We start from the raw sequence: 26,281 nt of genomic DNA, 5'->3' as shown, positions 1-26,281 counted from the left end.
TTCAGTTGAAATGTTATTTTTTGTCCTGAATGTTTGCACAGTGAACTTTCAGCGGAACTGTGATTTCTAATTTCCCTCTATCTGATACACAGTAACTGCTAACATGTCTCCTCAAGCATGGGGCTGCTTTTAATGCGACCCAGTTCTCCCACGGGGATCTCTGAAGTCCTCCTGATCCATGACTCTAACTCGGGACTTTACTTTGAAAAGTGAAGCAGGAAGTCCTCTCATCGTGGCCACCTCTGCGCTGCACTGCACAGCAGCAGCTGCACGCGCTCACGTCCAGTGTTTGACAAACCCTCCTCGCTCTGACTGCGCGAGCTGCTGAACGTGTGCGGCGGTAATGGCTGCCAGGGAGAGAGAGGAAGACAACACATGAAGCTCTGAGAGACGATCCAAAGGTGAGTCTGGAGACAGGACAACTCACAGCGGCACATTCTCAGCCTTTTACACACTCACACCGCTGTCTCGTCTGCTGTGGATACTTATCGACTTGTCTCGCAGGTGTGTGTGTGTTTGTGTGTGTGTGTGTGTGTGAGAGTGAGAGCTGTGGGGAATCTGGCTATTTGTATGGCACACACACACATGCACGCACACACACATGCACACACACACGCACATGCACACACACGCACAGGACAATAAACTGTCAATACCCCGTTCTTATTATGCATGTCCCCTTCGTTAGCCCAGTTTAAGACCATGGCCTTGTTGAAGGTCTGGATTATATAAGCTAGACGCAGACAGGCATGCGGACTGTGCTGAGCTGTGCTGTGGGGAGCTGGACTCTTTGTTAGCTGGTGTTAACGTGATTAGCTAACGTTAGCTAACCACAGGCCACATAGCTGTTAGCCTGTTAGCCAATCAGGCAAGTGGATGTCAAATGAGCCTGTTAGCATGCTGACAGTCAGTCTCTCTCTGTCAGGCTTTAAAACTGTTCATACTAAGGGGACATGTTCACTTCTGAAGAGTCTAAAGAGTCACATAAGAATGGAAGAAGAGGATGTTTATGTTTCCATATTATTCACATCCTGGTAAAAGGCAAGAAGATATGAGAGGGAGAATATAAACACTTGAAATCACACCTTTTCATGCTCGTGTAAGTAAATGCTCTTGTAGTGACAGACATCTGCACATTCATGCTAGGGTTGCTACAATACCAGAGTTACATTTCAATACAATACCAGAAAAAAATAAAAACATACTGATGCCTGATAATTAGATTATTTATTCTTAATTTCCAAGGTGAAAAAAGTAAATAAAGTCATATGAATATGAATAAATATGATTTTTTTCATAAGAATAAATGTTAAAATATTCTCACTAAATTATCACTAATTATAGATATGGTTGCAAAATTCCAGGACTTTTCAAAGTCGGAAGCTTTTCATGGGAATAAATGGGAATAAACCAGGAATTTACTAATTTGAAGGTTGGGTCTTAAAGCAGCTGTTGGTAGGAACGATGTCAAAAACTGTACTTTTTTTTTCTCTGCTGGATTTGGAGAAAAGGTCATAATACCCATCGGTACTCATCAGTAAATGGAGTAATTTGAGATTATGATGAAACCTCTGTGTTTTCTAATGCCTTTGTATCAAGCAATGTTATTATTCCCCATGTTCCCGTTATTACGGACCAATCAGAGCTACTCCCCGACCCTCTGTCGCCCTGATTGGCTTGGAAGCCACTTCTTCCTCATAGAACGCGCACAACGATCTTTTGTGGGCGGGGAGGGATAGGTGAGTGAGAGGAAATCTGGTGGAAAGGGGTAGTGTTGACATTTGAAATCTCTCTACTAATTGATGTGTATATCATGACTACCAACAGCAGCTTTAATAAGGAACTTAAATATAGTTACAGAAAATATATTTTAGCATAATCCTGACTTAAAGAACCAGATTGCGTGCAAGAAGATGCTTTTTTATTTGCATGTTGATTGTGACTTTGTTGGAGGGAGAGGGTCTCTTTGCATTTAACATTTTGAATGGGACCTTGTTGGGATTGCATTTTTGTTCATTTTTGAATGGGTTGGGTCGGGGGGATGAGTAATATTGAACTCATCATTCATGTTTTTGTACTTTCATGAAATAATTGATTGTTCAATAACATTTTTAGCACTTGTTAAAGTTCTACTTACAAATACATCTGTTTAATTGTATTATTTTGGATGGATGTCTGCTTATAACAAAACAAAATGCTTTGATACGATACCTTTCCATTAAATTACCCTCAATTCCCATGAAAAGTTTCCAATTTGGAATATTTCCAAAATTCCCCAGCTTAACTTCCCATGGAAATTTACCAGAAACTTTCCACCCCTTTGCAACCATAATTATAACATTGCCAAATATTTCCATTTATAAACACTATACCTTTTTAAAAGTCACACAGCTCCCAGGAGACACCTTGTTTCTCCTCTGCTGTCCTTCTTTGGACAACAAACTCAGGTTAAACTTACAACATACATTAAGACGGGACATACATTGTGCAAATTGAAGCTTATTCTGACACTATTTATAAATGGCACGACTGATTTTAGAGCGAGACAATTTCATCCAGGTTGCGTATTGTTTTCAGTGTTCTGTATGAGAGCTGATCACAGACTGATCTGCTGCTTAATGATTTCTGTAAGGACTATTGGATGAATGGTGAAAAGGTTCCCAGTGACCATCGAGAGGTATTTTTGATTGAAATTTCCACCCATAGCGTTAGCAGGGTTTTGTTCCCAATGTGAAAATTAGAAACTTAAATAAAAACCTGCCTGACTCTTTAAATCAGTCAATTTAATTTTAAGTTATGTTGAATCAATTAAAAATTGATAAATAAACAGGAGGTATTGCTGATGAGCTCTTTCTCAATAATACATTTGACAAACATTCTCAAATTCCTGCTTAAGAAAAATTGGATTTTTTGCTATCTATATTTTACGCAAAATTTCAAACATCAGATATAAACACATTTAATATTTCTGAATGTTGGACTGTTGCTTTGACTGAAAGATGTGATTAAGCATACACTGGCATCAAAATAAAAAAAATCTGACATTTTTAGAAGAAAAATTGAAGAAAGAAGACATCAGGAGAAATTAATAAATAAACAAATAAATATATATATTTTAAAAAGTTTGAATACATTTGGTGATAACTAGCTTTAATGCTCAGACTCCATTTTTTTTAATCCACATTTGCACTTGTACTTGCGTGTCTTAATCTGATTAATAAATTGTGAGAATTATTGGCCTCATTATGAAATCCAGTTCTGAAAACATTAAGTAGTCGCGGCCTTGCTGCTGTTTCTGGTCCAGCAGGTATATCAGGATTCTGTAACTACATAATAAGAACATGTGAGACTGACTCCACCATTTGACCTCTTCTGGTGAGATTTGGTTTCTTACACACTTCCTGTTTTCAGTGTTTGGAGGATACTGTTAGTGGTGTAGCAATTTCTGGAAGCGTCACATGTCATAAACACCTCGACTAGGTAACATAACAACCCAGTAACAGATACGAGTTTGTGAAGCTTGGTGTCAAGTAAACAGGGTGGTTATTTTCGGCCTCTAGAGGAGGTTTGTTTACTTTAATGATTGAGTAGCACTGTACGCATGCTGTACTGTAATGGAGCTGATTGTTTTGAATAGAAAGGGCTTCCTGGTTAGATTCATTTAGCTGCTTCTTCATCAACAGCAAAAGAAACAGAAAGTCACACCGTCATGTTTTGTACAAAGAAATGTATTCAGCCTTGAAAACACTAACACGCCATGTTCAGACTTACAATGTCATGCACAATCTTTCCACAGCATTGACCCGATGAAGGCAGTGTTTGTGAGCAGCCTAATCTGTCGGGTCAGTTACACCCTTCTGAAAACTTCAGGAGATTATCTGAGTTTGTTTTGGAGTTTGATAACAGTCTGGGGGAATTCTCAGTGAACGTGTTTTTCAGACAACAGTGTCATTGATTATGTGGTTGTTGAGCGATGTCACTGTGATTGCAGTGAAGGGAAAGTGTTGGCTTTTCAGAGTAATCTTCAGTCCAGAGTCTAGATTAGAATAAAGGGAGACCATGTTTGGGAGTAAAGAGGAAATGTTGTGTGGGAGGAAAAATCTGTCAACAATCCAAACTGAACACGAAGCTGTCCTGCTTACAGGGCTTGAGTTTTGTTCCTTACCCGGGACCTCCACCAGATCCAGCTCCGTGCTCTCTCATCCGTTAACACCCACTGGTTGCGTTATCAGAACGCAGCACGGAGCAGGTCCGCCAAATCGCTGTAGTCATGTGGCTGAGGGTTTCTCGCTGTAATTACTGAATCAAGGATTCTCCTCCTCCTCTCCTCATCCATGTTGTCTTTCTGGTCCTCTGAAAACCTCTGACCTGTTGACTCCAGGCCTGGCTCCGCTCATCATGACGGTTTGTTGTTGTAGTTAAGTGAAATACGATCTGGTGATAACAGAGTGTTTTATTCTGAAAATTAACCGGATGTTTTCATTTTGTTTTGGTGCCTGACTTCCTGTCCTGCTCCATCTGCTCTGTTGAGATTGATGCATCGTGCTCCGGCATCTGGCAAAAATAGAAGTCTTGCGTCTCTGATCCAGAGGGCTCCGACCTGCCGGATCAGAGACGCAGCTGGAACGCGAGGGATTGGATCCAGAGGAAGTTAACACATAGAATAGAAACCTATCAGATCCGGTGCTGTGACAGACTGGAGCCAGACCGGACACGGATCTGGTGGAATTTTACATGCTTCACACAGGGCAAACTTAGCACTTTGTAGGATTATATTTAAAAGCTTGTACTTTGGCCGTACCTCATTCACATGTTACCTATTATTTAATTTCTCCAAGTAGCATCAGAGGTCACAGAAACTAGAACATGACCGTGTTCCCCATAAAAGATGATTTTCTTTATTCATCAGTGCAAAATGGCAACCTTCGATCGGGTTAGGTCTCTCTTCATTCTCTTGTACCTTACATGCCCAGCAGGTGATCAGAGAGAGTCAAGTCAAACTTTATTTATATAGCACATTTAAAAAACAACTGCAGTTGGACAAAGTGCTGTACAAGCTTAAAAACATAATCAATAAAAACAAGTAGTAATTAAAAAAGAATATATATATTGAAAACACAATAGATAATGCAAGAAAAAGCCACAATAAATAAAAGCAAAATAAAATGTTGGATGTCTTGCTCAACAGGTATTAAAAGCCAATGCAAAGAGGTGCGTTTTAAGTAATGATTTGAAGTTCTCAAATGTCTCACCTCTAGTTTTGAGCCTCGATCTTGGGACAGTGGTCCCTCCTGGTGATGCATTAACTGTGAGGTGCCTCATGTTAAATTTGAACCTTCACAAGCCCCTGTTGAAAAGTTATGAGCTGCTACTTCCTGCTGGTGATGTGGTTTTATCTTAGTTTTGCATGGTTGTGAAATTCCGCATCATTAACAAGTCTTGTCTGCACGCAGATGACCGGTTGTGATAATATATTATGAGAGATTGCTAAGAGGAAGTGGTGTCTTTTTTAAAAGTGCTGCCGATGAATGTCGTCTAAAGATCAGACTCATAGAGAAAGGCGAAGAAGAAACGATAGAAGGGGAGGCGGGACACGCCACTCTGTGTTTAAAGAGGGGACAGCAAGGTGCAGAACAAAACACTGCATTACAATATGATGTCCTTTCTGATACCTGTTGTTTGATTGCTTCATCTCTCTTAATGGCCACAGTGTTAGCTCTTAGATTGACATCACAACCAGGATTAATAGCTGTTATTTTCAAGCCCTTTGTAGAAATGTTGAAGCCAGTGATCTCCAAGTTGTAGCTCACTGTCTGTGTTTTGTATGTAAAAAAAAAAAAAAGTACAAGAGCTGGATGACAGCTTTTAAAAAATGTTGGTAACTTGGTAAAGTTGTAAGTATAAGAAGTAGAAACTCTGATTGTTACGTAGAGAAAAGGAAATTAAATTAGAGGGAAACATTTGACAATTGGTAACGCTCATAAATAGGCTTCCATCCCCCAAATCCCTCCTATGTGAAGCTTGCAGGGTGGGAGGATTTCAGGCCCTGGTGCACAGGGGCACCGAGTTATCGCTCAAAGGAGGAGAATGAAACGGTCATCAAGTTCAATTATCCTTTCAGCGTAGCAGAGCAGGAATGCCCATTCACATCCCCGATTCAAAATTAAGGAGAAGAGAGGGTCGTATGTTCCCGGTTTATGGAAGTGATATCAGACAGCCACAGGGGAAGGACTTGATGTGAGAGTCGTGTTTGCAGTTTACATAGTTTAGCTGTTGATTAACAGTTAAGTTTGTTGATTTAACATGATGTCCCAAAAAAAGAGAAAAGGTCATGCATGCTAGCTCTTGAAGGAAACAGGAAACAGTCACGTAAGTTCCCTCAGCTTTTTAGCTTTCAATTTTTGAATTTTAATTTGTTTTGTCTGCTACCACTCAGTCTGGTATGTGGAAGTGATGCACCTTTTTAAGATGGTTTCTAACTGGAGGTCAAATTAAAATATGAAGGAAAAATCATGCAAACAACTGAGAAAGTTGCTACTGTCTGAAGCCCTGCAAATATATCAAGAGTTTAAACTGAGAATTGTTGCATCCCAAAAGACAGGGTTGGATTTCACACTGAGTCCAACCTGTTCAAGTCGGTCTGCCGTTCAGTCCACAGGCTGTATAATAAATGGACGTAGTATCCGTGACGTCACCCATCTGTTCCTGAAGCGGTGCTTTGAAGCCAATTGTTGTTGGCCGCCATATTGGAAATGCTGAACCTAACTTCTGTCAAGCTAGTGTGATGTGATGTAAAGGGGCGGGCCTTTAGCCTTTTCGATAACGGCTACAGTGTTCCCGTCTGTCAATCAAGTCAGTCATGTCCTTAAGTGGGCAAAACTTGTAATCTGAATATCTTCGAAATTGCAGCGTTATGAAATAATTTGTCACCCATACAATGTGTGCTGATAGAGATATTGCTATTCAGACCTAAAGCATTTTTGTACCAGGCTGTAAACATGTTTATTTCTGCTGTGAAGATTGTCTTCTTTGAATTGGTGTGTATGTGGTTTCCTCTGTTTCTGCAGCCAGCCTCTAGTGGACGCTCAATGAAATGCAGTTTATAACACTTAAGCATGGGCTTCATATTTTAAGACAGGAGGTTGCCGCTTGATTCAGTTGCCCAGTTTAATTTGTGAAAGTTAAACATATGCCCCCAGAATAAACTTAAAGAGCCACATGGTGGCTACAGTTAGCATAGCTTCGGTCCTCCTTGCAGGTTAACATCCACATGCCTGTGTTTGGTTACTCAATACTCTAGTTGAGTTGTTTATGTCATTTTAAACAGACACAGCCTACAAACAACTTTATCTCCATTTTCTAGATTGAAACACCACCGAACTGCATCGTAAAACCAGACGCCATTTCTCATCTGTGCTTGTTTACATCCAGGTAGTAGAGCATTGTAGCATGATAGCAGTAGCCTGTTAGTGGCGGTTGGCCGCGCAAAAATATGAATCATGTAAGCGATTAGTTAATCTGGTGCTGACTATGGAGAATGACAACCTTTGTCAAGAAAGCATGACAATCAGCCTTTAGAGTTAAACACTGGAGCCAGATCTGTAGGCTCGGTCTATTTACTGATTTCTACAGAACATGGCTCGAGTATGTTTAGCTTAAAGTAAGAAAATCATGGACTTATCTGAATTGCCAATTTTACAATGTGCAGGAAAAAACATGGATACATGGTTTAGGTCAGTCTGTCATCTTTATTCGAAACCTCTGTCCAGGAGCAAGGATCACTATCAGAGCTCTAGGCAATGAAATAGTGAACCCTTGCAGTGATACTGTCTGTATTCATTTATAAGGAGTAGTTTAAAGCTGGCTTTATGGTTTATGTTTGAGCTTCTAGGCAGATCTGATACCAGTCCTTGAGTGTAATCTCACCTCTTACGTCCTCACCCTACACACGTCTTTTATTTTCAGAGGAGACCTTGGAATTGTCCATAACTGCACTCAAGAATTCATTATTTCCTCTCCTGTAAAAGTTGAAATTGTGTCCTCAGGGCTTCATAAAAGTGTAAACTGAGCAGACGTGTTATAAATAGAAATGTAACCCATTGTTCTTTGTCTGCAGTGAGGACTAGGATGGTAAGCAGCCAGCCGAAGTACGAGCTGATCCAGGAGGTGGGGCGCGGCAGTTACGGCGTGGTCTATGAGGCGGTGGTGAAGCGCACAGGGGCCCGGGTGGCGGTGAAGAAGATCCGCTGCCACTCTCCGGAGAATGTGGAGCTGGCCCTGCGGGAGTTCTGGGCCCTCAGCAGCATCCAAAGCCAGCACCCAAACGTCATCCACCTGGAGGAGTGTATCCTGCAGCGGGACCAGCTGGCCCAGAGGATGAACCACGGCTCCAGCTCTCCTCTGTACTTGGAGGTGAGGTTACAGGATGAAGTAGAACAGGGTGTGGGGCAGTGTGGTTGAACAGAAAACCTGCTTTGAGTTGACTCATTTAGCAGTAAAGACGGTAAACACCGGATGTAAAATGCTGCTGTCATGAGGCTGAATAAGTACGCTTTAAATATTTAATTAGTTTGCTTCAGTTAAGTGCTATCTTAAAGATAAGTTTATGCAAAGTTAATTCAGTGCTGGCATTCACAACACTTCCTCCTGCTGTTTCAAAATAAAAGCCTGGATTGGAAGATCCTTGATAAAGACTTTTTACTGTGAATCTGGTGCAGGAAAATCCTCTGTTGTTGGTTAAACTCTGGTTTCACATGCTTTAATCTCAGAACCCTTCAGTTAAAGACTCCCTGTTCTGTGTGTCGGATCGTTTACAGCGCAATTAAAAGCTGGAGAAGCGATGGTGTGTTCAGATCAAGAGTGAAGCAAAACAGACCAGTAAATCCCCAGAATAAGGATAGTGTTTTACAGCAGAGTCTCAGTTTCGCTGTAATTAATAAGTTCTATGCTTTACTCTGGGTTATTTCTAATGAACAGTTCTTCAGTTGCCAAAATAACACCCTGATGATGCTGGTTGGTAAAAAGTGAGAATGTAAGCTTTATCAGATAGCTCTTGAAATGCTTGTTTGTTGATTGGAGATCGGATCAGTAGTTTCTGATTCATTCCAGGGAAGCAGGAAGTCTGATTGACTGATTAACTGCACGTGCATGTTGGAATCTGGACTGCAGATGAGAGCCAGAATGTCATTGTAGCAGTGTGTGTTTTACCTGATCTTGCTCTCCACACAGCTGTTTTTCTTGCATACACCTGCTGATGCTTAGTCAACTCTACACGCACTACAAAATGAGTACAGCGCGAAAACTGGTACATGATTAAATCCAAACCCCAGTCTACAGATTTCTACATGTTTAAATTGAATATGTGAACAGAGATTAGATGGGCTGTGGCTGAGCTGGTTCAGGCATACCATGACTAGGGATGGGCATTTCAAGCCAAAATACTGGCAGTCACGTTAACCAGTAGCAGGACGAGGTGCTGCTTGTAGCGGGCACTGTCAGCGTCTGTCTCCATCTTTATGTCGGTGTTTCTGTGACGCAGCGTGGCGTGTGTTTACATTTTACAGCCATGCTCAGTCTCTGGAAATACGTGTGTAGTAATTTGAGGCTACGTGAGCGCAGGCCGGATATTTCCAAATGCCATTACTCCGTCTGATTAATCGGTCTGGCCATTCTTAATATCTCTACCCTGTGTGTAGATGTAGAAAGGAGCAGTTTTTGTAGCTGTGCTTTAGCTTTTAAAGAAATCAACAAGATGATGATGATGTGATGGACGAGGAAACAAGCCCCTTAACTTTATTACTTTCTACATAGTATGTGAAATATGTCCATCAGCTGATTGTTTCATATTGTCTTATCATGTAGCTGTAAGTGCAACCTTTAGTATACTGTCTCAATTTGTAAATGAACACCAGCAGAGTTTTCTAGCTTAAGCACTGATGCTGTAACAGTTTTCCTGCAGTCAGTCAAAGAGGATCCACTCAGCACTAACAGCATCCTAATGTAATTTGTCCCAGGTTGTAATGTAGTGCACCATGCATACAGTTTATATTACACATGGATAAAGTCACTCTCATTGTATTTGTTGTCTTTATCATTTAAGGGGAGTAACAATGCTTCACTTTTGGATCTGTAATTAAAATAAATCGGGGCTTTCCGGTCGGTTAACTGGGATATGAATAAGGTTCAAAAAAGCCAAATTGCAAACCAGTCACAGCCACACGACTGGTGTAATTATTATTACTCATAAATCACAAAATCAAGCACAGAGACAAAGAAACAGTTGCAGAGCTTCAGAGCACTTGTGACTCTTTAACAGTAATTAATACCCGACAGGTCAAACCAGCCTGTCGGGTATTAATTACAGTCAGCGGTAATTTTAGGTTACGATAGCACATAAAGGTGTGTCAACATCCAACATGAAACCAAAAGAAACAAAAAGAAACACATTTTCTGTAGGCTGCATTATATGCTTTGGGAATTGCTGAGCAGACCGCACATTAATAAAGCAAAAATATCTCTGTTATTGTCTGACCACTAAGATGTGTCCCTGGAACAATAACTGAGACTCTTGGAGGGTAGAACATTTTTACAAATACAGATATGCTTTCCACAAAATTGGCCAGAGTGGAACGATGGCACGGTTTATCTTTAGCTCTAGTGGTTACTCCATTGTCCATCTGATGTTGGGTTTTTAGGGATTAGTAAAACACTTTACAATTTACAAACTACTGATAGGGCACCCCAGAGGATTTTTTTAACCATTAAACCGTATACAAGCTCATACTAAAGAGCAACTTTGTTAATATGGTTTTTAGTGATGATCAAAGTTAACATATAATTTCAGATGACTGATAGAAGATTCAAATTTAAGTAGATTAAACACTGAGGTAAGTTTACTGTACCCTCAGTGCTGCCTTTAGCACATTTAGCATTACAATCACATCTGAGCAGACGGTTTCTTCCACTTGAACTATAGATGTTCAGAAGAGTCTAATTTTCCGGTCATTTACACCAAAATTTAAATTCAGACTAACTGACAAGTCTTAAGGTAAGAAAACAATCAGAAAACTACAGGAGCGTATTTAATTCACATGAGATAAAAGGATTTACCCTTTTTTGAATTAACAAGATAATCATCTCGGAATTAAAAGAAAAGTTTTTCTGAATTAAACAAAAACGATTCTGTTTTTCTGAATTAATGAGATAATCGGCATCCCAGTTGATACCCATGGGTATCTAGTATTTTTCAGGATTTGTCTGATTGTCTCTTGAGTCACCACGTTGCCAGCTTGAATGCATTTCAGATGCACTGTTTTATATCAATGAAGCAGGCCATATCTAATCAGCTGATCCTGGAGAAGTGCTTCAACGTGCAGCAGATCAGAACGGACTTTATGTCTCAACACCTGCAAAGTCCTCAGGTGACTGCGCAAAGTTGACCATCTATGTTACTTATACACACTAGTATCTCCCAATGTCTTAAACCCAAAGTAAATAAAACTGGACTAAACCTAACAAACGGGGCATTTTTACTTCCTTGTGTGGCCTTTAGGTGCTGTTGGGATTTTACTGTAGCGGTGTGCTGTTCTTTCAGGAAAAACAGAGCAGTTTTTTAAATTCCCAAAAACATTTTCTCGTTAATTCTGAAAAACAAGTGCAGAAAAATGTGAATACAATACACGGTTTTAGAAAATAGTTGAAAATAGAGCAACACATAAAACATGGCTAAGCAGGCGATCACAGTCTGCAGGTCAGTGTCAGATTGGTTTACGAGTGGAGCTACAGTTAGCAGAGCTAGCACCACCAGCCTTCAGTCCTCCTTGCAGGTTAACAACCACAGCCCGTATGCAATGTCCAGCCATTACAAAAACGGGACCATTAGTCTTAACGTACCGTTATGGAACGACCCATTAGGCCGTAGAGTTAGCCGCCTGCACGTCTGCAAATAATTGGCCAATTAACTAATTGTACCATGAAAGCAAGGCTGGTGCAAAACGTCATATGTCCAGTGAACCTCCTGGAAAACCCCTATCCAACAAATTCAAATTGCACATGCCTACTACACATAAACAACAATAAACATGGTGAGCTGTACCGGTGTGACTGAGAGAAGATCTAGGAAAAACAATGTTTCAGCGGAAGAAGAAATTGACATTTTATTATGTATATTATGTGTGCATGTGGTGTTTCTGAGCGCACAGTAGAAGACCTACAAAATATAATAAGCAACATGAAAGCGGCTTTGTGCAACAAGCACCGCCACCAACCTTTCCCCCCATTGAAAAAGAGGACTTGTTAACGGCGTTGTTTGGGAAGGATTCACTTCACGGTATTGCTGGTAGGTTACCTAAGAGTTATGTTGCGTCTCCTAAATCTAAATTTGCTGTATATTTCAACATCATCATGATTTTCCAAAGGATTCGTTCGATCCCTAAATATCTGTTGTCTTTGCATATTTCGTCTTAAACAACAGGTGTGGTAGTCCTGCCGTTAGCACCTGTAAGGGTGGGGTTTACCGCCATGCTTTGTTGGGGCGTTAACCTGGCTCGTGTAGACCGCTAATCAAATTTTTTTTTCACCATTAGTACAAACGGCCCATTTTCATCGCTAATGGCTGGACGTGCACATGGGCCAAATACCTGTGTTGGTTCCTCATTGCTCTTTAGTGGTTATGTCAGTTTAACCAGACACAACCACATGCTACAAGATGCTATCTGTCTTCTGTGCTTGTTTACATCCAGGTAGTAGAGCTTCATGGCATTATGGCATTAGCTGTTAACTTGAACTACAGCCGTGTCTACTCGCAGTTATGACCGATAATTCAGGCCTACACTTAAAAAAATATGGATAATTTGTTGAACTGACCGAACTAAATCTGGTGCTGACAACTAAAAAAGTAAAATTGTATCAAATATTCTTCACAAAAGCATCCTTCTGAGCATTTTTGCAGTCATTTTGGTTCAAAACAAACAATCCATGTGGCCGGGATTAACTTCAATCTCCCCTCAAGAGCAGAACATCTTAATGTGACTTGATGTGTGCCTGCAAGATTTCAGGCCAAACGTTTGTGTCCAGAGTCACAGAGCTGGTGGCAGATGTCGCAGGAGAGGAATGTAGCTCTACTTCTTAGCACGTGTTGGAAACACTTGTGTTATGGCCACATGTTTCTATCCCACAAAAGGCATGCAACGCATTACTAGAAGGAGGTTTTGATTTATGAAGTGTATGAGGGTGTCTTCATAAATTCTAAGAGCACAGAGGAAATTTTTTCCCCATCTGCTACCGATTACTGGTATCATATCCCCTGTTTGACGACCTAAACCTTCAAGGCTAAATATGAAAGTCTGGGAGTTTTCCACTCTTGCAGAGAGAGTAGTCGGCGGCATGCGTGTTGTTTATGTGCACTCTGTAGTGTTTTAAGATTCCAGTGATGTAGGAGCAGAATATCAGCACAATGTAAGCATGTGGAACAAAAATAAGCAGCTGAAGCCTGGTTATCTCTGTCTGTGTGCTGCTGTTAAGCATTAGCAGAGGAGCTGGATGTTTCTGGCTGGGTCTGTCCTCCCAGTCGCATGAACGTGTTGTCAGGTTGAGGTAGGGGGCCTCTCCTCCTCTCCCCTCCCCAGTCAACCTGTCTGCAGCCTGTCATGTCGCAGTACCTCCCTGCTGTCTGATGGCGGGCACACAGGCGCTCTGCCGGTGCCTGATTATAGTCTCTCAGCAGCACGCTGGGCTATTGTCACACCGTTCATTCAGTTTTCTGCAGCGCTAGCATTGGACACTTTCCCAGAATCCTTTTATTCCAGCTCTTTTTTTATTGCGCTGTAATGTTCCAGTACGTGCTTTCAGAAGAACACATGATAATGGGGCAGAATTATCTGACCGCACCAACTGTGGGATAATTTGCATCCATTCTTTTTGGGCAGTGGATTCTTTGGCTGCCGGTATGTCAAACAGTTTGCAGGCGTTTGTTTACAGCGGGGCTTCTACCAGGGTTTGCCTACAAAACATATTCAGGCCATAAGTGTGTCCTGTAGAGCGTTTACACCAGTAGCTTTCGTGTTGGATGTAACCCGCTTCAAATGACAGTCCTCGTCTTTTGACCCAGGACCTAAAATTGAACAATGCATACACTTCTGCTTTGGCTTCAGCTGACTGCCAAGTGGCAACCCCTGGTGTTAAAATGAAGCCAGTGCAGAAATTCAAAATTTTAGGCTTCTCAAGTGTCCACTTGAGGCTGGCTCCAAAAGCCGAACATTCTCTTTTAGAGACAAAAGGTCAATTTTTGCAGCAGAATCAACATGTTTGCAGCCTGGTGCCAAAAGGGTTATGGTCTCTGGACCTAATATTTCATTTGTGACAACTAGAACTATTTTACAACTGATCCTTCCTGATTGTATGAAGGCTAAGACTTATGCATGATCACCATCGCTCGCTCTCTCTCTCTCTTATTCTCCTCTATCCCTCTTTCCCTCTTCAATTCAGTCAAGGCAGATGTGTGTCTAACTCCTCCTGCTGGAGGTTTCTGCCTGTTAAAGGAAGTTTGTCCTTGCCACTGTAACTTGCTAAATGCTGCAAAGTGCTCTGCTCATGGTGGATTAAGATGAGATCAGACTGAGTCCTGTCTGTAAGATGGGACTGGGTATTATCCTGTCTTGATGTTGGGTCTTTGTTAATATATATATATACATATTTTTTTTTTAGTTATATTTTTGGGCGTTTTTTCCTTTATTGATAGGACAGCTGAAGAGAGACAGGAAATGTGGGGAGCAGCGAGTTGGGGAAGACATGCAGCAAATGGTTGCTGGTGGGAATCGACCCGGCAACCTCTGTGATGAGGACTATAGCCTCTGTGTGGGGCGCTTAGACCATCAGGCCACCAGTGCTCCCTTTGTTAATAATTTAACATGGAGTACGGCCTAGACCTGCTCTGTTTGTAAAAGTGTCTTGAGATAATGTTTGTTGTGATTTGACCCTATACAAATAAAGATTGATTTATTGATGTTTCTCTTACAAAAACTGCATCTATATATATATCTGGATTATCCGGGCTGATATCTGGCATTTGGCCAATCGTCTGTATCAGCTGTTAAAATTTTTTGAAGTTAAATTTTTGGGGCTTTTCAACTTTATCTACTGTACTGGGACTTTAACTCATTTTTAACTCCTGGATATGATACTGAAAGTTTCAGTTTGATAAAGGCATTGAAACAAAGTCACGTGTTGGAGTTTGGAGTTTTCCAAATTCTTAATTTTCACAGATTTAATTTGTAATCTAAATGCACATCTTCAACTCAACTCAACTTTATTTAGATTTCACCTTTCATACACACAGACATGCAGCCCAAAGTGCTTCACAGAAGAACAGACAGAAAACAACAGAAATGGTCAAATTATAAAAGACAATCATAAATAGAATGGTTCAAAATAAGATTAACACAGTGAAATTAATAAACTAAAGAAGAGTACAAGGCAAAATAAATAGTCAGTTAAAGTTAAAATGATCAGATAAATACAAGAAATATGTAAATAAATAAATAGAGAAGATAAATAAATGTTGTTAAAACAATAATTCCAACATCAGTTAAAAATATCGGTTCTGAGTCTAATGAATTATTAATTATCAGTTTTAGTATCGGCCCTGGAAAAATACGATATCTGTCGACCCCTACTCAGGTGTGCACAGACTAGGGTTGTCTCTTTAAAGGTGACATATCATGCAAAATCAACTTTTTAATGGTTCTCTACCTGAAATATGTTTCCCTGGCATGTCTACAAACCCCCGAGAATGAAAAAAATCCATTCTGTCCCTGTTTTGATTTCTACACCTTTCTGTAAATGTGTGTGAAACCAGCCGTTTCAGACTTCCGTGTTTTTGTTACGTAACAACAATATCCAGTCTGTCACAGAGTCAGAGCTTGGAGCTTGTTCAGCCCATAGACTGTATAAAATAATACTGAACCCTTCCTCTGTTTTTCATTCCCTGCACAAACGTGTGCTAACAAGGAGCTTAGGAGGGAGGCATGCTAGTTGTAGGCTGTCTTAATAAACACAAAGGTCGGTTTTACTCCACACGTCTGCAGATTTGAAGATCTAGTGGATGATTTTTATTAATCATGGATAAGAGCTAGCGCTAGTTAGCATAGCCACATTAGCTACATGTCGCAGCTGTAGCTCTGTACCAAGACACACGTCGACATACTGACAAATAAAACAACAAGAAACACAGAATCTGTGACCAATCCTTCAGAAAAGGTCCTGCTGCAGGCGCCTCTCTGTCAGGATCAGATTCTGGATCAGATTCAGAGGGTTGAAGTAACGCGGGTCTGTGAGCAGCTGTGTATATTCAGCCAACATGTAAACATTAGATCAACGTGCTGGAGAGCCGAGGCCACAACCACTTCCTGAGGGGGCGTGGTCAGAGAGAAAACTGAGTGTTCTGAGGAGGACTGAAGAAGAGGGTTCTTCAGGCATGCCAAAATCTGAATTTTAAAGTGTTTTTTTGAGCATAAACTTTAAAGACATGTTTTGGGGACCTCTCAGACCAATATATATTGATGAAAAAAGCGTGATATGTCACCTTTAACATTCTTGATATTGTATTCAACATGTGTTCATGGTAACAAACCTGAGTTTTCTTGTAGCTCTCCACACTTATTCAGTTTTAAAACAGTTTTAAACTATTAATGGTTTAATATTTTAGCTCCAAGCTCGAGAAAATGAATCTTTTATCGTCGCTCCTTCATAACCTGTTGCTTTTTTATATTGAATGCCAAACACCATCTATCAAACTCCAGAGCTGCATCAGAGATTAATCTTAATTCAACATGAGATGGATGAACCTCGCAGGTTTGTGGTCTGCTGTCAAAAGGAGAGATTAAATGAACTCTCTTCCTGCAGCAGATATTAAAGATGAGAGGCCTCTCACTCCGCTCTGATTTAAAAAATGGCCCACAGAGGAAGAAGGGAGACGACGTGATGAATACAAAGCCGGAGCAACCTTGCTTGTTAAGTTGTGAGTGACATTTCTTCGCCTCACACTGCAGAGCTTTTTTTCCCACCATATCAATAAATATGAAGCAGGCCAGGCCTGAGATCGGATCATTAATATGAAGAGTTTGAGTCGATGCTCCCTCTGTTTTAATTTTCATTAATACAGATGTCACTCAGAACATTCCGTGTCTTCCTTTTGGCTGTGGAAGTCATTTTCTTTTGCAATAAAGGGAATCATTTATCCTTTGTCTTTGCTGCTGAAACTGGAGAATAGAGCTGAATTCTTCTTTAGGCCTGATTACTGCCCCCTCAGAGGGAGCTGGACAGCACTGCTGAGCAGACACAGAGAGGAGATCAAATCATGCTAACTGATGAGCTCTACACTCAAAGAAATGAACATTAGATAATGATGATAATATCACTGGAAGAGCTACAAGAGCATTTTATAGAATGTTTTCTACTGAAAGGGTACTAGAGAGGGCATTTTATAATGCTATATCTACTACAGGGGTGGCCAGGAGGGCACTTTTTACAGACATAAGGGCACCAGGTGGGGGGCAGTCGTCGCTGTAACACGGGACTTCCACCAGATCCGTATCCGGTCCATCTCTAATTTGCTGTGACCCTGCTCCTTGCTCTCTCGTCCGTCAACACCCACCGGTTGCATTTTCGGAACGCAACACGGAGCAGAACCTCCGGACAGCTGGAGTCATGTGGCCGCGGTTTTCTCGCGGTAATCCCTGAATCAAGGATTCTCCTCTTCCTCTCCTCATCCATGTTGTCTTTCTGGTCCTCTGAAAACCTCTGACCTGTTGACTCCAGGCCTGGCTCCGCTCATCATGACGGTTTGTTGTTGTAGTTAAGTGAAATACGATCTGGTGATAACACAGAGTGTCTTATTCTGAAAATTAGCCGGATGTTTTCATTTTGTTTTGGTGCCTGACTTCCTGTCCCGCTCCATCTGCTCTGTTGAGTTTGATGCGTCGTGCTCCGGCATCCGGCAAAGAAAGAAGTCTTGTGTATCTGATCCATTGCGTTCTGACCTGCCGGATCAGAGACGCACCCGGCACGCAACGGAGTGGATCCAGTGGAAGTTAACACATTGACTAGAATAGAAACCTATCAGATCCAGTGCCGTGGTGGACCGGACACGGATCTGGTGGAATTTGGCCGTGAGGCAGATCCCAGAGTCACAGATTACAATGAGTTTATCACATTTCTCACGTTGTCTTTCAACTTAATGTCCCTGGTTTCTTTGTCTGATTCAAAAAGTGCACGTCAATAACAAACTACTGCAGTAATAAGCACCAAGTTCCAATGTAGTCCTTATACAAAGAGTTGATGTCGGCTGTGATTGTTCATCGATCTCTCTTCTATCGAACAGGATCCAACCACTCTGTGATTTATTTTGATGACAGAAATGAAGCTTGCATAGATTTCCAACATTTTAAAACTCTCTTTTTATGCAGTTGGCAGATTATCTGACACTTGCCTTTTAAAAATCCTAATTTTATGAGGAGCCATTGACTGCAGAGCTGCTTCACTTGTAATATAATGTTGTTAAACACTTCATTCTAACTTTACTTTGACAGAAAACTCAATTTAGGGAGGGTCGACTACTTCTTCTTTCTCTCTCAGTACTCAGGCTGTTGAGAGTTAACCTCAGTCAGAGCATAAACAGCACATATTGTGCATTTGACTGTAAAAGAGCAGACTTACTGCTCTGAGCCCGAGCACACTGTGTTCTCACAGGATGCTCATTCCCACTCTGAGTCCCAGAGTATGGTTCAAGGTCAGATTCTTTTTTACTGTGTGTGGTTAAGGAAAGTTGAAAAATATCAGTTACGCCCTCAGATTTCGACTCCACCGTCTTTTGTATCCTGTTGACTCTTTTTTTTTTCTCCCCTCTCTTGTTTCTACCGCAGCTGGTGGAGACGTCTCTGAAGGGTGAGATCACATTTGACCCCTGCTGTGCCTACTACCTGTGGTTCGTCACTGACTTCTGTGACGGGGGTGACATGAACGCCTACCTGCTGTCTCGAAAGCCCAGCCGTAAAACCAACACCAGCTTCATGCTGCAGCTGGGCAGCGCCCTGGCCTTCCTGCACCGCAACCAGATCATACACCGAGACCTCAAACCGGACAACATCCTCATCTCCCAGGCCTGCACGCCGACCGGCTCCTGTGAACCCACCCTCAAAGTGGCTGACTTCGGCTTGAGTAAGGTGTGCTCCACCTCAGGGCTCAACCCAGAGGAGCCCGCAAGCGTCAACAAGTGCTTCCTGTCCACGGCCTGTGGAACAGACTTCTACATGGCCCCGGAGGTCTGGGAGGGACACTACACGGCGAAGGCGGATATCTTTGCCCTGGGGGTGATTATCTGGGCCATGGTGGAGCGCATCACCTTCGTGGACGTGGAGACTCAGAAGGAGCTGCTGGGGAGCTACGTGCAGCAGGGCACAGAGATTGTACCCTTAGGGGAGGCCCTGTTAGAGAACCCAAAGATGGAGCTGCTGATTCCCGCCAGGAAAAAGAGCATGAACAGCCACATGAAGCAGCTGATCAGGGAGATGCTGTCGGCCAACCCTCAGGAGCGGCCCGATGCCTTCGAACTGGAGCTCAGACTGGTCCGTATCGCCTGCAGAGAGCTGGACTGGGACACGTGATGAATGAACATACGGCGCCACAGACTGAGCTGATCAAGCACATGTACACATCTCATCATACTGTTAATCTAGAGGGTCACATAATGGGGATTGTGGTTTTTAACTAGGGAACAATAGTTAGAATAGTCATTGTTTGTATTAGTCCTGAAGGGGAATTCTGTTCCCTTCAACCTTGGTCTGATTTTGCATCCAACGGGGGGTCTACAGGACTATTAGAGGCACACAGTTTTGGAATAGCTCCCTTAGATTGCTTCAATCCAACTGTGAAACTCGGTAATGTCTGCAGAGTAACAGTTTGGGGCCAATCTGACAGATTGTGACTGTAATATCTGAAAACATAAAAGAAGGGTTGCAACAGTTTTTGGAAAGATCATTTTTTATAAAGTAGAAAAGATTTACACTTCTACTTTACAGGACGTGTGCGCAGGAGGGGAGCAAGGATTGAAATATGCAAACTCCTGCACACTGTCTAACTTACAGAAATAAATATATGTCTTAGGGAGTCAGACCCAGAGTCTGGTGGCAGCAAAGAGAGCGATGTAACAGCTGTCACAATTTAGAAAAAAGGTTCACACTGTTACAACAATTAAGTTTGGTCTTCATGTTATGTTTTTAGAAGCTTTCAAATCACAATTCAAGCTTGTCGGTAACAAAATCAATCGGGTCCGTCTGCATCCTGAAAGTTGCAGCCGTCTCAGTCTGTTTTGTTGCTTCAGGCTGGAGCAATCTAAAAGAGTGATCTCCAAACTGTTAGCACCTCTTCGCCTCCAGACCCTTAAGTATGTAGACTTAAAGAGCCCAGGTGCAAGAATACCAGAATTCCCCTTGCAACTTCATCCACTGTTCAAGCACATTCAGTCCTCTACAAGCTGTGTCTTTATACTGAAGGTGGAGAGGTGTGACACTCACCGCTGCTGCTGCTCCAAACTGCAGCTTTAGTCTCAGGCTAATCACATCACAGCTTCCACTTCCTCCTTACAGGATCACTCGTGCGTGGTGAGAGAGCAAAATGACCCCCAAAAGTCCTGGATTCAATTAGAAGTGAAAGTCAAACAGTTTGTCTACAAACACCACTGTGGACTTGGTGCTAATTGTTGTAACTAAATGCAATATGAGACATTATCCTGTGATCATTACAGCTTCTATTTATCCAAAGGACCCATATTAGAACACAATCACCTCCAAAGAGTGAATGTTTTGAGGCTTTAGTGGCTTTGACTCAACCTGACGTTCAAACGTTACTCTGGTACACGACCACCAGCACTGATTCGATGCTGTTTTAATGCAAACACGGCCAAAATGCTCAGGTAGTAAAAACATACAGCACGGCTGGTGTTTGTAGACAAACTGTTCTCTGTCGAGGTCACTTGTGCTCTAAATCTCCAAACTTTGGTGCTTGAAGATAACTTTGTGTTCTTTCTGAAAGCTGCTTCGTTGGTTGTTTGGGTGGAGTCGTTTTATCTGTTGGTGTCCTCCCAGCATGTTTGCGTGCTTTCTGTTTTTCTGTCTGCTCTTTAAAACCTGGAGATAAGCTGATTGGTCTCAGACGAACCTATAACCAGTACAACAGAATGTAATGACCCAGACGTGTCACCTTAATGTAAAGAGCCTTAGAGACTAAAACACCTGATGCTGTTCACACAGGGGAGGAGAGTTAGAGGATAGTTCTGGTTTATGTCATGAAACATTCGTCTACTTTAATATTTGGATGCCTTTAAAATAACATTGTACTCACAAAGTATTATAAACTGTTTGAAGTAGCTGGTTATCTTGTTGCTACATATGCCACGCATTTTTGCTTCTTAAAGTTGTGGGTTTTTCGAAATATCTGCTGAACTTGGCAAATAAAAAGTTAAGGTGAAAAAATAATAGTTGGTTGAGTTCAAACAGGCATAATAAAGTATAGTAGTTATGAAGTGTTTGCAGATATGGAAGAAACATATTTTTATGTAAGCCAATTTTCCCCATTTAAAAAAATATATAAAGTATGTGTGTACTTTGCAGAGATAATTAAGAATGAGAATAATATTAATAATTGATAGGATTTGTATAACGCCTTTCATGGTACTCAAAGTTGCAGAAATAAATAAAATAGGAATACAAATAAAGCACATTAATGAGAAAAACTGACATGAGGTCACTATTATGAGACATTAAGTCATAATTCTGAGATAAAAAGTTAATTTGTTTTGAAAATAAGTCCTATTTATGATGAATTAAGTCCAAATTAAAAGGTTAAAGGTCATAATGAAAAAGACAAAATTAGCACATAGTGAGGAAACATGAAAAAAACAAATATGAGAAATAATGAGATTAAATGCTTGAATTATGAGAAAGTAAGTCATAATTATGAGATAAAACTTGAAACTATAAGCTATAACAATTATGAATTGAGTCATTATCTGATATATTAACATTTGGGGAGTAAGCACGGCTAAGTCTGTCTTTTCTAATTTTGGTGGCAGAATTGGGCTTCCATGCTTTTCCCCTTGACCAAAAAAAACCCACCTTTTTTAAACAAATTTTTCCTTCGTTTGAACGTTCAAAAAGTTATTAAGAAGACAGTCCTGCCACAGATTAGTTCATTTGTGGTGTTTAAAGTTGTGTATTTAAAAAGTTTATAATTTTGTCAAAGATCTAACAGTACTTTGTGAGATGGTTAAAAAACAATACACATGAAGGACAAGATTAAAAATTAATATTGATACATTAATTTAACAGCAGAGGGCGCTGTTTCCATTTGACTTCTCCTTTTTATAATGTTTCATGTCTTACACATGCAGCCAGACATTCTGACCTCAAGGTTGGACCGCCAGTGCTTTCCACACAGTCGATACCCGTGCAGCTCGTCAAACTGCCCACTGTAGTATTTTTCTATGAAACATCATCTTTTCATCTGCTTTAATGAAGTAGTAAGCTCTCTCTTACTCTACAACTCTTATTAAGGCTATGGCTGTTTTTCGAAACCTTCTACTATACTAGCAGTACGTACTGATTTGGCCAAAATTCAGTATGTTGCAAGTGAGCAAGAGCAAAATTTGCAGTATGCCAAAACTATCTGGATGTTGAACTGATTCAGGAAAATTCTCCCTAGTCTCCCTCACGTACTCCTTCCCATAATGCACAGCGCTATTGTTTGTTTTTCTATATATGACAGGGTAACTCAGTTTTTAGGTGCTGTGAAAATCATTCAATTCCATAAAAACCACTTCTTAACTTTTTAAATCATAAGTGATGCTAAAGAAGCAGTTTATCTATCAGCTTGGCCGTTGTTTACTTCCGAACAGAACAGATCCAACAGAACAGTCACACTACATACTACCTTCAAATGCAGTCTGTAGCACGTACTACAGACTGCATTCGTGGGTAGTATGTAGCAGGCGGTTTTGAAAACAGCCTTGGTGTCACCAATGGTAACAGATGGAGAAAAGAGGGATTTACAGACGATAAGAGCCATGTCCTCTTCTGGAGCGCTGATACATCAATTCATCAACCTTTAAATTGACCTTGCATCCCTTCAAAATAAAAGCACATTTCTTATCATAACAGGAAAAAAAGTTACCCTTATGTGCGGCAGAAAAAAAAAAAAAGGCAAATAAAAGCATCACAGACGGCGGTATTTTGATGCAACCTATTCTCCAACGAGTGAACAACAACCAGGTTATTTACCTCCAGAAACATTAGTGAATTAATCGTATGGTGAGCTGTACTGTACAGTGAGTTGATGGTTTTCGTAACATCCCTACATTACTGTTTTAAATTCCTCTTTAATAACGCAGATCGTGACTGATGTCACTTAAAATATTCGTTTTCAGCCTCTTGAGTAAACCAATATCTGATGCCTTAAAACAAAAATATCAAAACTGATTTAATAAACTAATTTCAGTGTTCACGATTAATGGATTGAACTTTACACAACCAGTCGCGTATTCTTTCCTTTACACTGCTCCAATAATCTGGATTATTCTGATTAACTGCTTGCACTTTCACCCCTGTATTCAGTAATTCAGCTAATAGGCTCTCATCCATCAACCATCTAATTTAGGTTTAGATTTTTAGTACACTGTTAACGTACTGAAAATAAAATGTGTTAAACAAAGAATCAAAGCTCAACAAACAGGACCAAACTGAAGTACTCAACAATGAATCTGTAGAGCAATCCAAAGCTTTGTAATACTCAAGTTTTAATAAACCAGAATTATCCTTTAAACCAGACACAACACACTACAGTCAAGCTTTCTTTGGTCTACATTGAGAGGACTGGGTGAAGTGACTCCTCCACACACTGCAGACGCATCCACTGGTGAGAATAATCCTCACTTTGACTAAACCTAGATTCAATTATCTGAAGGGTGAGCGGTGACATGAATATTCATATCCGAGTCCACTTAAAAAAAAAAAAAAAAACCTTGAATGAAGAGAGGCGGAAGGATTCAGTGAAACTCCCTGAAAGCACTTTTATTTCCTTGTCTTTATTTATTCCTGATAACTACCTGCTGCTCTGCGAGGCTGGATTCAGTGTGATAACTGCGTCGCTATTTGTTTACCATGGGAACACAATGTCAGCCGACGGTCTACTTATGCATGCAGTGCCTCTCACCTTCAGGGAAGAAGCGAGAGTAGACACCAGCACACGACACAATCCTCCATGAGCCAGAGGATCTCTGCTTTTCCTTTTTTTTTTGGAAACATAATGCTGTTGTGTTTAACTTCATCTCCTCTCACTGTGTCACTGCTGCTCGTTTCCTTTGGCTCTGGATCTTACAGTAATCCCTTTCTTCATGCCTCCGACAGGCTAATTCTAAGCCTATTAAGTTGTTGCAGCACTTGGCGGAGGATCATGTGTTAAGGACCCCTCTGCCTTTCAGGTCATACATACATAATTTGTGCAGTTTTACGGGAACCTGTAAAACCAAACCTGCCTCAAACTGTAGCCAGAAGTAAATTTCCCTCTGAATCGTTGCTAATATCAATCTGCTAGCTAGCCTATAACTCCCACTGTTAGTCTTTTAACAGCCTGTTATGATGCGATTGAGATCTGCCTTATTTCTCAAACTCCCCTCGTCCTTTTTGACACTAGAGTGGCCTCGCTGATATTATACCCTAACACATAATTGGCCTAAGTTGTGCTCATGATGCACCACCTCTCTGTGGTATGAATATCAATACTTTCAATCAGTATTATAAACGGCCTGTTTGTGCTGCAGGACATCTACGCTGCTTTGGGCAATGTTGCTCTGCTTCAAGAATGTGGTATTCGTAGTTTACGAGCATCAAAGTTTGGACTCAAAGAAGGTCACCCACATCCTGAGCGCTCCAATCAGAGCAGAGCATGATGGGTAGAGTCATTTCCGGCCAGATTTCCTCCTTCGACCCTCGGGAAAAGAGAGCGGAGGAAAGGTAGATGGCTTGCTGTGAGTTTTGAGATGTTTGCCAAACGAATGCTAGGTGTGGGTTTTTACAGAGATTTCACCCCTTGATTTGTTGTATTAAATTCCTTTGCACATGTGTAAATACTGTACAGGATTAGCGTGATGATCAAGGTTGATGTACATTTGACTGGATGTGCTCTGTTTTTAAGAGCCTCACTTGTTTGACATGTAAATTGCTGTGATGGATTAATTCTTTTTCTTCTGACTCAGCTTCGGTTTACTTTGGAAAAGATGTGATATAATTACAGGTCAATACTGTTGGTGTGCTAGTGATACGTGTATGTTTTTCATTGGCCTATTGTTTGTGATTCTGTGTAAAGAAAAGCTGGTGGACGATGTGGGTCAACTTCAGTGCTCCTGTCTGTCTGTTTTTTGGGGAAGTTTGGAAATGGAAACGTCTTTGGGACTCTGGGAAATCGATCAAACCTCACTTCTTCACTTAGCCCTGATCCAGGACCACCGTACAGTGTTCCCCTAATACTGCTGAACCAGTCACAAGGACTCAGACATCTCAGGCAGAAAGTGGCTCCTGGATTTGTCGTGGGGAAAAAAACTGGAGCCAGACTGATTTGGGATTCTTTGAGATAATCCAGATTACTAATATGCCTACTAATAGTAGTTTTAGCTGTATTGAAAATAGACCTTTTAGACTGCTATTTCATCTGGACCAATACTGCAATGCAAAGCTTATGAGGCTGCCTCCTTAAAGCTCCTGTGAGGATTTTTAAGCTGGTTATGAATCAGACTGAATATAATGTTAATGTCTCTTTATGACCCAAAAAGCAAACAAGACGATCAGGAACAAGATTTATTATTTCTGTATAGTAATTATTTGGTCCCGAAAACGCTGCCAGGGGGCAGGTGTCCGATGACTAGGTAAACTTAACCCCTTTTTAAAAACATTTTCTACAGCAAAAAATCTCAGAGTGGTCTCCATTACTGATATGAGAAAGCAGGAGAAGATTTGTGTGGAAAAACATCAATATTGGCAAAAAGATAAGAGGTACCACTTTGTCCACAGGGGGCGCCAAAATCAGCGCAAACCAAATTATCCTCACAGGAGCTTTAAAGCTTGGTTGGTAGTCAGATTTAGATCCACTTTTTGTTATACTGGTTAAAATGATCTTTATGTCCCGATGTCAATCAATACATAATGTGTTCTTAAAAAAGAGTTAAAAAAAAAAAGCTGCT

At 41.0% G+C, this 26,281-nt stretch overlaps 1 protein-coding gene across 1 annotated transcript; it reads left to right on the top strand.

Annotated features, from left to right (window-relative positions):
- Positions 1 to 179: 179 nt before the first annotated feature.
- On the top strand, positions 180 to 25,441 carry pdik1l (PDLIM1 interacting kinase 1 like). Its single transcript, XM_034704483.1, has 3 exons — positions 180 to 401; positions 8,117 to 8,412; positions 18,918 to 25,441. The coding sequence occupies exons 2-3, from the start codon at positions 8,128 to 8,130 to the stop codon at positions 19,656 to 19,658; spliced, it is 1,026 nt and encodes a 341-aa protein (XP_034560374.1). The 5' UTR covers positions 180 to 401; positions 8,117 to 8,127; the 3' UTR covers positions 19,659 to 25,441.
- The last annotated feature ends 840 nt before the right edge of the window (positions 25,442 to 26,281 follow it).

The sequence above is a fragment of the Notolabrus celidotus genome, chromosome 16 (assembly GCF_009762535.1).
Source record: "Notolabrus celidotus isolate fNotCel1 chromosome 16, fNotCel1.pri, whole genome shotgun sequence".
In the NCBI taxonomy this organism is placed as follows: domain Eukaryota; kingdom Metazoa; phylum Chordata; class Actinopteri; order Labriformes; family Labridae; genus Notolabrus; species Notolabrus celidotus.
This window is presented reverse-complemented; position numbering and strand designations above follow the sequence as displayed.